The 13,141-nt window shown below is 41.3% G+C and overlaps 1 protein-coding gene across 2 annotated transcripts in view; it reads right to left on the bottom strand.

The window, feature by feature from the left end:
* Positions 1-406: 406 nt before the first annotated feature.
* The window catches only part of tbc1d22a (TBC1 domain family, member 22a), a 124,312-nt gene continuing 111,577 nt past the window's right edge, over positions 407-13,141 (bottom strand). For both annotated transcript variants that reach the window (XM_035147124.2, XM_035147123.2), the window contains exon 14: positions 407-4,922. In XM_035147124.2, the coding sequence (XP_035003015.2) occupies positions 4,794-4,922 (129 nt within the window). In that variant the 3' untranslated portion in view covers positions 407-4,793. The remainder of the gene's footprint in view (positions 4,923-13,141) is intronic.

Genomic DNA, 13,141 nt, shown 5'->3' with positions numbered 1-13,141 from the left:
ACACACACACACACACACACTGAGGAAGAAAGTCTCATTAATCTAGCTAATGCTGCCATTGCTTCCAGAGGGCTGAGACAAAAAGTGTTTACCTGCTGCTCCGTGTGTTTTGGAATGGTGTATGAATACAGCCGATACAATTAGCTACACCGTGCACGTTAGCGCGGCTGTTAGCTGTGGCCCGCTCGCCTCGGCAGGTAATGCATGTGTGCAGACACCTAGTTCCTCGGCTGTCTGGCAGCAGAGGCATAGGAGACATGTTGCTGTGAAAAGCATCTTACCTTGAGTTTCATTGAAAGCAATTGGATATGGAATAATTAGGGATGCAGGGAATTTTCTTTCAGCAAACGCACGCACAATCACACACAATAGTGCTCGAGACACAAATACACAACATGACGCAATATTCAAAGACATTTTTGTCATATATAGGATTTATTTACACTTTCTATTTACAGATTTTTTGTTCCAAAATCTTCTCTGTACACATTTTTAAATTCAAGAACCTCTACTCCTGTCACCCACGACACTCTAGTATTATTCGATTTTTCTGAGTATTCAAGAGGCAAAAACACAAAGGGGAGGATTCTTCCTTTCTCTCAGTTTGGTTTTCATAAACACATCTGGGCGTCTGGAGAAGTAGAGCGAGAAAAAAAAATACTCTAAAAGAACTGAAAGCAGCCGAAAATGTTGATGCTCCCAAGAATGTTTGAAGTTTGCCTCTGTGTGTGTGTGTGTTCACAAATAGAAAAAGGGCTCCAGCCAGACTGAACTTGGGCCTTCATCACCACAGAGATTCATTCATTCATCCATTTGACACTGGTAGCAGCTGAATGTGTAACGTGATTGTTTATCAAACTGAAATCTGATTTGCAGCTAATTCTTGTTAAGAGGAATCACTGCCTATGACATCACAGCAAAAACGGAGAAATTATTCTAAAGATGAAAACTGATTTGAAAAAAAAGGGGCTTGGAGTGTTTGCCTATGGCTCACACATACGCACACATACGCACACACACACATACACAGTAACTGTCCACCTCTAACATCGTTTGGGCGTCCCTGCTCACTACTGGCATCACTCCCGTCCCCACAGTGTTCAGTATTGTTGTGTGCAATAAGGCAACATAAAAGTAGAAACTTTGGATAATAAACGGGACAATACGGGACATCCGTAGTCCCTTGGTTACGGTTGCTATGCCTGTCAAGCTTTCCATTCTCGACACATGCTCAGTTGACTGTAAATAAAAGGTGGAAGACATGTCTCTCCCTCTTCCTGTTGTACAAAAATGAAGTCAAAATATCCGTGATGTGGGTGCCGCCATCTTGCACTGGTGATGTCATTACTCGACCACTTGCGCAACAATCTAAGCTGTCAATCGTGATGTTTCACTTTGTTCTATAGGGTCAAAAAAGTAATTAAAACCAAACATGAACTTGTTCCAGAATGAACACATGGACATACATCATGTCTTAGTTTGGTGCATGTCCCATCCACTTACATGGAGGAGTCAGGGTTTATGAGCTATACTGCAGCCAGCCACCAGGGGCCGATCAACACATTTTTGCTTCACTTTTGGTTAGCTGTCATGTCGTCCGTCTTTATGTTACAGTCTATGGTTTATAGTGATAATGGTTGCAGATTTAACATTAGAAAATCGGAAAAAATCGGCAGAAAAAATGCTGCCGATAGCTGAATTTTGAATGTTTCTGGGTGACTCTTACATATGTACTCAATGGCTAAATACACGAGACTGAGGAAACACTGAGGTTAAAGCAGCATGTCGAAAGGAAAAGATCTCGCCTGCCCATGTAGCGGACTGGCAACATACTCCTACTTGAAAAGAAAAGAAAGATGCTGCTTTTTGAACTGCATGTTATGTTGGAGAAAGAGCATTTGCCACAAACATAGTGAAATGTTGGCGTTTGATGATGCTGCAAATGTTAGAAAACATAGCTCGCCTAGGATATGCTTCTTGGCCTTGGAAGTAGAATTAGCATTAAAAATGCATCACAGAAACAGCCCAAACTGAATGCTAAATGCTAATGTACCATTTCAGCATGTGCAGAAATCTAAAGCTTGACAGGTCCAATATATCTAGTTCATGTTTGCTAAGTTTTAAATTGACAAGTACTGTCCGCGGGAGCAGTTACGCAAACAGTCAGTTGTAAAGTTTTTGCATTATTAATATGGTAAATGCCCAGAGTAACTAAACTGTTTATATTGGCAACTGTCACATCCCAAAAACTACATGTGCACAAAAAAATAAATTTTCTGTCTTATCACAGCAAATCGAAAAATGTCATACTATTGCTTGCAGAAATCTAAAACCAATTTTCCGAGTTAATTCCGGGTCAATTACATATCTAGGATGTTGTCTCGTGTCTTTAGTGTCAGGCACAACTTAACAGGCTTATCATGTAAACAGCATTAAAACAAATTAAAACCCCAAAAAGACGAATCTTAAAATGCTGATTGAAGAATATATCTCATACAAAAGAAAGAGAGAGAGAGGAGGAACAAAGGGCTGTAGACTTTTGAATTTAGTGCAGTTTTTCTTTGTCAGAGAGCATGGGAGATGAGAGGCTTGTGAAACTGGTGCAGAGTGTGTTAAAAAGAAAGATCCCTACGTGCGATCAGAGACTGACAGCTCTCGCAGGAAAAAAGCGCTGAAACCTCCAGAGAAACACGACTCACTTGCTCCCTCTCTCCTCCCGTCTCCCCTTCACAAACACACACACACACCTGTGCACACCGACTTTGTGGTGACAGTAATGGATCCTGGCGCAGTCGCGACAGGAGGATCCAAACGTTTACAGCTTTTTTTTACGTCATGAATGTCTGATTACATCCACCACCTCCTCCCAACATTACACCAATATGGTGCTACTGACTTTGGGTGAGACATCACATGAGCTGTAAGATATACGAAAACAAAGACGAAGATATACTGAAACGCACGAGACTCATAAGGCTGCTGTAAAGGCATCTACTGTTTCTTGTTCATTTATATGAAAAACTATCTCAAATGAATGGTTATGTTGACTATTCTTTATCTGAAATGTCTTTTCCAACTCTAGGAAAATAAACTCAAAACTGGATTTCCTACCAAAATCCAACCAGAACAAATAAAGCTATGATTCTGATACAACTCTTTTCTTAAACCAATTTAAAACATGAGCACTACATTTCCAGACCTGTTGGAAAAGAAAGCAATGGTGCACACAGCTTTTTTTTTTTTATAATATAAAAACATGGAAAGAAAATCGACGAGTTGAACCATCCTGAAGCTGAGTAACAGGACAACTCGGTTTTATTAGTGTGTCCACGACACATTGATCCTTCAATATCTCTGATGATTTTAATCAGGAAGCTTTACAGAATTATTACCTTTACTTAGCAGGATTACGTTAAAACTACGAAACCGATTTCCATGAAGTTCTGTGGAGGGGTGGGGCATGACCCGAGGAAGAACCCTTTAAAGTTTGGTGCAGATCCAGGATTTTTTATCACTTTCTCAACCATTTGCATTTGGCTTTTTTTTTTAAATGCATGGAGATTGTGCCAATTAGACAGGAGAAGACAAATGGGAGGAAAAAGAAAGAAACCATGTACCTTATTTAAGCCAAAAATCCATTTCTGAAATGAACTGCAAATAGTTTATTTTGTAAGTTAACTAATTGGTGCATGACTGTGTGTGTTTTTCTGTGTCAGAATATATGCCGCAATGGTTTTTAATGTGTGTTCTGAGGTAGTCTTAGGTTCAGAGAGGAGGAGTAATACACATGATCCTCCATATACCGGCAGGTCCGAGGGAAAAATAATGAGTGGAAATGAGTAGCTTTCTTCCTCCTGATGGCTTATTACCTTCTTAGATAACGAGTGTGTGTGAGACTCTTATGATCTGCAGGCTGTTACTATTTGTCTTAAACTCTTTTACTATCTTTCGCTGTGCGGGTGGGAGGACAGGGTGAAGCAGGTGAGCAGGTGTGCCTGGTTTGTGGAAGAGGTGAGAAATTATGCTTTTCCTCCACTTACAATCTCTCTTTCTCTCTCTCTCACTCTTTCTGTCTCTCTCTCACTCTCTGTGTATAACCCTGGTGTGTTCATGAAGGAAAACCACCCGTGTCCCTGGTGGAGAGAGAAAAAAGAAAACCCGGAGAGGTCCTGTTTCTTCAGGTGCTGTTGTGACCAAGACAGGGGCTTAGATATGTAAACCACCTCACTCAGTGCCCTTTTGCCTTCTTTCTTTGTCTTTGTGGGCTTGGGGGAAAAAAAAAAGGTCACATTTTTGCCTCAGGGAACCAAGAACAATGTATTGCCGTGGTACTGGAAACAACGGTAAGCGGAGAGGGACATTGCTCTGAGCCAGACGAGACCCCGGGGCGGTGCTGAGCAACAGCTCGTGGTCCTGCATCCAGCCCGAGGTCGTAATCTGAGGCGTCAGCTTGAGAGGATCGAATGCCAACCAAAAAAAAGTTGCGGTCTTCGGAGGAGGGCTCTGCAGGAGTGCACATTTCAGAGCTGATCAGAGAAAAATAACAATAAAAAACAAGGCTCCACATCGTCATGTTAGAATGCTACACCTCAAGTCCTCCCATTCATTGGTTGATTTAAATCTCTTAGTTGCTGAAAGGCCCATCGGGCGATTTGGGGAAAGGGGAGGTTAAGAAAAAGGGGGGAGGTCCTTCCATGTAGGAATAGAGGCCTTTGAGTTCAGTAGACGACAGCGGAGATGGATAGATGAGGAGGAGGAGGAGGAGGGGGAGCAGCTGCGGAGAGCCATGCTTATCATCTCTTGTAGTGGTTGGGCGCGTCAGCAAAGGCGAACTTCAACCGGTAGGCTTCAGCCAGCAGCACACTCACTTCCTCGTTGCCCCAGTGCATTGTGGGAAGGTTTTGCAGGAGGATCATTAGCCCCTGTTGAGAAAAACAAAGAAGAAATTTAGAAGAGGAACTGAGAGATATAATTTGTGAAAGACACAGAGGAAAATAGAAAAGACTATAACAGTTGCATAGAAAGGAAAGAACTGAAAATATTAAATAAAAGAGAAACTCATTGATGCAAGAAAACAATAAAAGCAAAGATAAATCAGCAGCTGTTCAATACAGAAGAGGGTTGAGAAGGTGATAGGGAAAGAAAGAGGGAATAACACTATATAGACTATATAGGCAGTAGCTTGTGTTTTATTGCCCTATAAAACATTATATCTGTGCTGTACACAGCTGATTTTCAAACTAGGTTTAGTCCAGGCTGTTCCACTGGCATTTTAATTCCGATTTGACGAGAACAAATTTGGGCTTTCTCAAATTAAAAAAGAAGAAAGAGGCCATAAGACACGAGAGTGGAATCGATCTGATGTAACACAAAGCAAGTGCTCCGGCTGCACAGGTAACCAATGTCCACTGGTGGGATTTCTGCAGGTTTCAACAAGTAAATATATGAATTATCTAAGATAAATTAAATTAGGTGCGATGGATATGAAAGAATATGAGAGTCGCAGAATAACTTACACTCACCCATCATTAAGATACGGCGAAGAAGAAAATAAACCTCAATATGCCACATTATCTGTAAAACTACAAGCAACGACTGACTGCGGTGCTTCAAGACACTACACGGCTGCAGTCATTCCTGTTGCTTGTGCACCTTTTCCTACCACACTTTCCCTTCGCTTCAACTTCCCATGAATATACTTCAGCGCTCTGCAAAAATAACTTTCAGTGATGACCTTCTATAGCGGAGCTTCCTTGTGGAGCGCGTCAAGTCAGCAGTCTTCCGCATTAAGACTGCTGAACAAGACCGATGAGATATACGGCATTTATACTGTATGTTTAGTAATTTACTGACACTTGAAAATTTCCCCTTTCTTAAATAACTGATGGGAAATATTGAACCTGTTCATGATATTCTAATTTTCTGAGATGCACCTGCTTACTATAATGAAATGTGAAGGTGCCCTGGAGACCGTGTCGTTAGGGTTCCTGTGTTTTTACCTGTATTTACTTTCACCAACGATCAAATTAGGCAAAAACTCCAAATACATCTAGAAAGGATGAAATCTCTGACTTCTTATCTTATCTGAATAAATAAAAATGTAATGAAATCTGCTATTGGAAGAAAACTGTGTACAAGTATCTAAATGCAACGACAGCACAAAATATTATCACAGGCAGAAGCTGCATTCGTGATCTAACAAAGTATAGCCTGAGGGGCTTGTCTGGTATGAACAAGTGTAATGTTAGTGTAGCAGACAGGCCCGGCTACACTCACTTCTTTTGTGTCTGCGCGTGTGTTTGAGTGTGACAGAGATGTTATTAACTCAGTCAAAGTGGTTTAATAACAGCTGGGAGACAGAAAGAGAGCGAAAAGGCGGTGGGTGAGGGGTTACAGGGGGGAAAGAGTAAAGAAAGGATTAAGTGTCGAGTACAATTCAGTGAGGTTCAATCCTTTCCCCGAATTCCTGTTCTGTACATTACTGCAAGTACGAAGACCGACAACAGGGAAACGAACACACACATTCACACACACAGAATCAGTTTGTCTCACTGCTAACCAGTCTCATTCCCCTTTGAGAGAGAGAGACATTAGTTGGCAAGATTGAACCTCCGTCTGCGCGCGTGTGTGTGCGTGATGGTTCGGTGTCTCTGGAGTTTTCATCATCAAGGCTGAAATCATTGCCGTGACAACAGGGTTTACGACCAATCACGATGTTGATAATCACATCGAAGGACAAATCACGTCGGCTCTTCTGGCGTCGACACTCCAGAGCAATTTGCCAACATCTGACAGGATGTGACCCCCGGTGCGAGAAGTACTGTATCACCGGCTCAAGTATGTGAATATATCTGTGATGAGTTTTAATTGTGTCCCGATATTTTTATGCACATTAAGTGTAACTGTGACTGCCCGCCTTTAGAACTGGTTTCAGAGCATGAAACATTTGATTCAGTGCAAAAAAATATTGGAATACGGGAATAAAAAGGCTAAAGTACAAGACTATGAACATTATAGTTGGGTGAAGGAACAAATGCATCCCATAAACTATTGGAAACACGACACTGCAGCACATGACCTGACTTGTAGTGATTTTCACCTCTTTGGATTTCGTTTTCCTCAACTCGAAAAAAGCACAGCACGTTTGAGAGGGAAACAGTTCTATCTGTGGGACATGTAATGTAACGCTGACATTCAAATTTAAACATTTCCATTGAAACAGCGAGCTCCACCTATCATAGACGTTTTTCTTATATGATTCGATATCTTACAAACAAGTCTACCTTGGGTGGTAAAAATATTGTGGCTGATAATTAAATTCTCTTTTTAGAAGATGAATGTGATTTATATTTCCAGAATTACACTGTTAAGCTCTAAACCATTCTTTCTATTCTTCTATTACCGCTGGAAAGTCAAACTTCACAAATTTCTAAGTGGAAATATCTACTGCAGCGAGGCACTCTGTATTATTTTACCCTCCTACAAATGAAATCAAAGGTGTTAGGCTCCAATATTTGTTTCCCTTCCTGGCTTGGTTTTAATGAGCTAGTGAGATGGCCCTGATGACTTTTCAACAAAAAAATAAAAGCATTTTTTATTCTGAGTGGGGGTGGGAAAAATTCAAGATTTCTTCAACTAATGAAGCTCAAAGCTGCTCCCGTGGCCAGATTATACAGATTAAGACTGGGTGTTTCACCTCTGTTTCCCGAATAACTAACAGGTAAACCCAGCTGAATATCACTCAGTATCAATCAGCAAATTTAGAAAAAAAAAATTCTTAGCTTAACAAAAAGAGCAGCTGGTGATTACCGCGGTGACTGACTTTCATAAAATGAAGGCTCTCAAAAATTGTGTAAAGCCTCTATGTTCAGTATTTCAAAAATTTACAAACTGTGATAGTGCTGCTAAAAATGCTAATAAAAAGCAAACCTCCTGTGTCGACAGACTTCAAAAACAACTCTTAGTTCCTGAGCAGATGATTTTTAAAATACTGCTTCATATGATTATAATCAAAACCCAGGCACTTGTTAATTCTACATTAGAAAAAAAACAAAAAAACACCATAATAGATCCTCCTTTGAAGAAGAAGACCTGGACCTTGACTTTACACAATGACTTTCCTCTTGGTTCAGAAAAATACACTATGTATGTCCACTCTGAGGGATGGAGGGATGGAGAGAGAGAAAGAGCGGAAGAAAGACAGGAAGGCAGCCTGATCAGAATTCAGCTTGCCTTCCTCTCATCTGTATTCACCAGAGCTTAACTATCAGCTCTCCTTTCATCACTCACCCTTCTCTCACATTCACACGTGCACTTTTGAATTCCACCCCATTTTTGCTCACAGATAACACACTGCAGGGTGGGTGCGTGCGTGGTGTCTTCATGTTAATGCTTATGTCTGCCGACGTTAAGACAACCAGATAGTAAAAAATAAAAAAGTAGTCTATTTACAACAGATTGGGCTGAAAACAAAACACCAATAACGGCTAGTTCCTTTACATTGGAAGAAAAAAAAAGGAAATAGCCATCACAGAAATGTTCATGCAGCATCTTAATGTGTCTGTCAGCCTTAAAGAGCGCAGCTCGTGTGTATGCATGTATTTATGTGAAAGTGTATAGACTATATGTGTTCTGTGCATCAGTGGTCGTAGATGCCTGGGGGGAGACACCATGTACCTCCACTAAGGAACTCTACTGCCCCAGGCTCTTCAGGCCCGAGGGAAGCTCTCCTTTGTAGCCAAGCTACACATGATGTAGAGTAAAATCAGCAAAATCATTTAAACCGGTTAACAGTTGAAATTACAGCCCAACTGAAAGTAGGTTTTTTGTGGTGATGCAGATTTTCATTTTACCAAAGCAATTCTCAGACATGACCAGATATAAATGTCCGGACATTTTCTGGAGTCATCATGAAGAATGCAGCAGGAGATTGAGCCAGATTGTCTGAGTCAGACATGTAAACAACAACAGGAAAAATCTCAGAAACATTCAGGCGTGAGGTGGAGTCTGGGTAGAGCATGCAGGAGGCAGGACGTGACGTATACATTCAGCTGCAGAAAGCACGTATATTTGTTTACAGCGCATCGACAACGGCATCGACCCTTATTGAAAAAGCTGTAGTCATCTAAGTCCTTTTTTGTTCAGTTTTGTATCCATCATTTGTTTGAAACGTCATCTACACAATCACTAGCTCGCTGTGAATTTCCAGGCATTGTCCTGCTGTATTCTCACATGGGCTGACTTGGACATTCTCCAGACATTTTAGGCTGGCGGGACAATGTCCACTGCTCAGTGCATCAATGAAAGCAGCTTAATTTCCCTATATATCTATATTGGGAATATATGTCTTTCGTATGTCTTTCCAATATGCATATATAATGCATATTGGAAAGACATACATCCATACCCATATATCTGCGAAAGGCCAATATTGGCTGACACTTTTAACACTCTAATTTAAATGGCTGATCGGAGGAGCATCATTATGCTAAAAGAATGTTGTTAAATGAATTCTGAATATCCAACAGGGTGGCGATTCAATAACTGAAACAGATAATTGGGCTGCTGCTGATGTTTCTTTAAATAGGATGAAAACAGTTGCCCTAATATTATTGACATGGACTGGTATGTAATAGATTTAAACGCTGCTTTCCTCCAGCAATCAAACATTTTTATTCTGCTTAGTTTACTTCACTGGGATGTTTGACCTTCACACCATGGAACCATTAATGCACAGAGGTCGAGACAAAAAGGTACCCTACATTAAAGCTGAACAAAATATACTAGTTTGGGAGAGCAATCATTACACAACAGCAGCTAACTAACAGAAGCGATGTGGGGTGGTGTGAACATTTTAAACCCCCAGTGCACATACACTTGAAAGTGGACTTCAATGTAAAGTAGGACACAGGTTGTATTTAGCATTTATACTTTCGAAAAATGTTTTAAACTGAATGGAAATGAGAAATGATAAGACTGATAGAAAAGTAGGAGAGACATTTCCCACGTGATATATCTTTATAAATCAACAATAGGCACTGATTGCTGTGCTACATGCAAGAGAGGGACCGACCACTGTCTCATCATGAGCCGCTTCGAGTGTCACAGACGTAAGGCAACACACCCAGACAAACGTACACACACTCGACACACACACGAGTGCACTCACGCATGCTCCGCCAGAAAAAGTATGCACGCACAGTGACTGAGGAGCTTCATTAAGAGCATATTTCTGCTTGGTAACCATCTGCTGGCTATCACTTCTGCTGGGCTAATGACTTTAATACGGTTTAATTGCATACATCTCACTGTCAGGGGGGGGGAACACTGCACCCACTCTACTCCGCACAGGTGGCAACACTCCACGCTGAGAGGCCACGAGTGTTTGTGTGAGTGTGTGAGTGTGTACGACTGCACGAGAGGAAAAGGGGGGGGCACCAGTACAGTCCATGAAATTCAATTTATGTTTTGGGGGTGTTGTGGAGATGTATGTAATTAGAATCAAGAGAGATGGGACAGAAGAGTGTGTGGAGATGTGTGCATGTGTGTGTGTTGTAGGAGGGAATCAGTAAAAGAGACAGAAAACAGATATCTGTGTCTGTGAGTGTGTTTAGCTAGCCCTGTTGTGTGTGTGTGTGTGTGTGTGTGTGTGTGTGTGTGTGTGTGTGTGTGTGTGTGTGTGTGTGTGTGTGTGTGTGGGTGCTAGTGGTTATTGAGGCATGAATATCCATTTATCCCACAATACTAACAAACACATTGATCCACCATTACTGTATACAGTACTCTACAAAGAAAGAAAAAAAAAACAATTAGCTCCCCATCTCCTATGCTTGGCAAGGCTTAAAGTGGTTAATGGCTATTGATACTGAGGGGAAAGCAGATTGTCAATAGAGTCAGTGCTGAGGCTCTTTGTTCAAAAAGAGAATGGAGTCATGTATTGGAAACAGAGAGAGAGCCTAGGCCACTGCCAAGTGGAATGTATTCGCTGTGTCTATAGTTATTGTTTTAACCTGGATCTGACCAGGCTGAGCTGATTTAACACAGTCACTCCTCATCTGCACTTCACATTTATAGTCACATACAAAGCAGTGATTGGCTTAATGTGTTGGATCATCATGAGCCACCAGCACATTTTCAATGCATATTGGCATCTGGCTAGGTTTCTACTAGAGGAATGAAAACCCTTATAAGTTCTTCCAAAGAAAATATTCCCTCAATTTGGTCATGGTAGTGGAGAGAGCTCTGTAACATGTTGATCCAAGATCTCCCATAAGTGTTCAACTGGGATGAGATCTGGAGACTGTGTTGGCCGTGGCATACGATTCACATCAATTTCAATCACATCAAAGTGTTCACTGACCGCTTGTGCACTAGAGATTGGGGCATTATCATCCTGTTTCTCCAATCATTCACTTTCACTTTGTCACTCGTTTGCATGTTAAGTGTGAAATCAAAAACCGAAAGTGGGAACTGAGCCACACAATAAGCTGATCCTATACAGGACTGATTGACATGAAGACTAGAGTGTGAGCCATACATTGGTTAGCCAATAAAATCAGCCGATATAAGCCTTTCACCGACGTATCGGTGTCTCTTGCTGATATGAAAACCTTAATTTTACCAAATAAAGAAAAAGATGTGCATTTATGTTTAAATTTTACATCACAAAGTTTCTTTATTTTCTTAATTCAAAGGTTAAATCTTGTACTCCCTAACATCAGTATCGACCCCCAAAAATCAGACAGGCTCTTATGATGACACAACATTAAATATATGATTCATATGTGTGTACTGAGTTGAACGAAATGCATGTGTGTGTTTGTTATAGATAACGACTGATTATAGAAGACTGAAACCTCAAATTGAGAGATGTATTCCTTCAAATACCATTAAGACACTGACTGCAGCTATCAGCAGTAATGGTGAAGTCATACGCTGAGAGAAGTGCGAACACACACAGACAAAGATAAAAACACACAATTAAAGCCCACTCTGCATGAGAACTAAACAGTCCATTTGCTGGCAGAATGAGATGGTGCAAAGTGAGGTGAGTACATCGAGTGCCCAGAGTCGCACAAGGTGCCTCGCTGTCTTTTCTCCAGTGTCAACAACATCCCCCAGCAGTGAGCAGCTAAAGCCCTGGAGAAATTAATGGGGGAGAGATGACAGGTGTGCAGTACACAAACATACCGACAGACACACTTACGGCTAAAAATGGCAATCGTCTGTAGTAGCTGTTGTGTTTCTTTGACATGTATCATTACACCTCCGATCTCATTCAAACAACACATCTACATGAACACACATAAGGAGATGCAGCACACACACGCGAGCACGCACGCACACACAGACACACACGCACTCAAACACACACACACACACAAACACACAAAGACTGTCACCTACGAGCACAAGCACTCCAGGTTGCTGGTGGTGGTAATGGTGTTTTGCAGCACCCTGAGGTGTAATGGGCCTAGGCACTGCTCTGTCGGGGCCATTAGCTTGCTGTAGTTCGTATAATTACACAAAATGGGCACTCTGGCAAACAGTGGGTGCTAATGTAGGAGTGGGGCACTGTAGCATGTGGAGGTAAGAGCTGACATAGGATAGCACAGCCCAGTCGTGTTGTAAAAAGACTGCCCGTTAAAAAAGCCCAGCAGATTAATACTGGGATGCTGGATAATGTGAGATTTCTGGTCTCAAACAAGTTTAGCATTGGTATTAGTTGTTTGTTTAATAGATTCTTTCGCAACAAATAATCTAAATACTGATGAGTTGGTGTAATTGGTTTACAGGCAGTTTAGGAAAAAACAGTGGGACTGTTTTCTTTAATGAGTTGTCCAAGGTGTACCCCGCATCACAGCGATAGGATGAGCCATATAGATGATGGATGGATGGGTGGATGGATGGATGGATGGATGGATGGGTGGGTGGGTGGGTGGGTGGGTGAGTGGATGGATGGATTAGTAATGTATTTACTTTCTTGCTGAAATTTGGTTTATACCACTCTATACTCCAATCCATTTCCCAAAATATCAATCTATTCCTTTAAAACTCTGCTTCTCTTTTAATTATAGAATCACAGAAAACAAAGCAAATGCTTTAATTTGGCCCAATTCCATACTTCTGCTGTTTGGAGGGC

Source organism: Hippoglossus stenolepis, chromosome 22 (assembly GCF_022539355.2).
Source record: "Hippoglossus stenolepis isolate QCI-W04-F060 chromosome 22, HSTE1.2, whole genome shotgun sequence".
In the NCBI taxonomy this organism is placed as follows: Eukaryota; Metazoa; Chordata; class Actinopteri; order Pleuronectiformes; family Pleuronectidae; genus Hippoglossus; species Hippoglossus stenolepis.
This window is presented reverse-complemented; position numbering and strand designations above follow the sequence as displayed.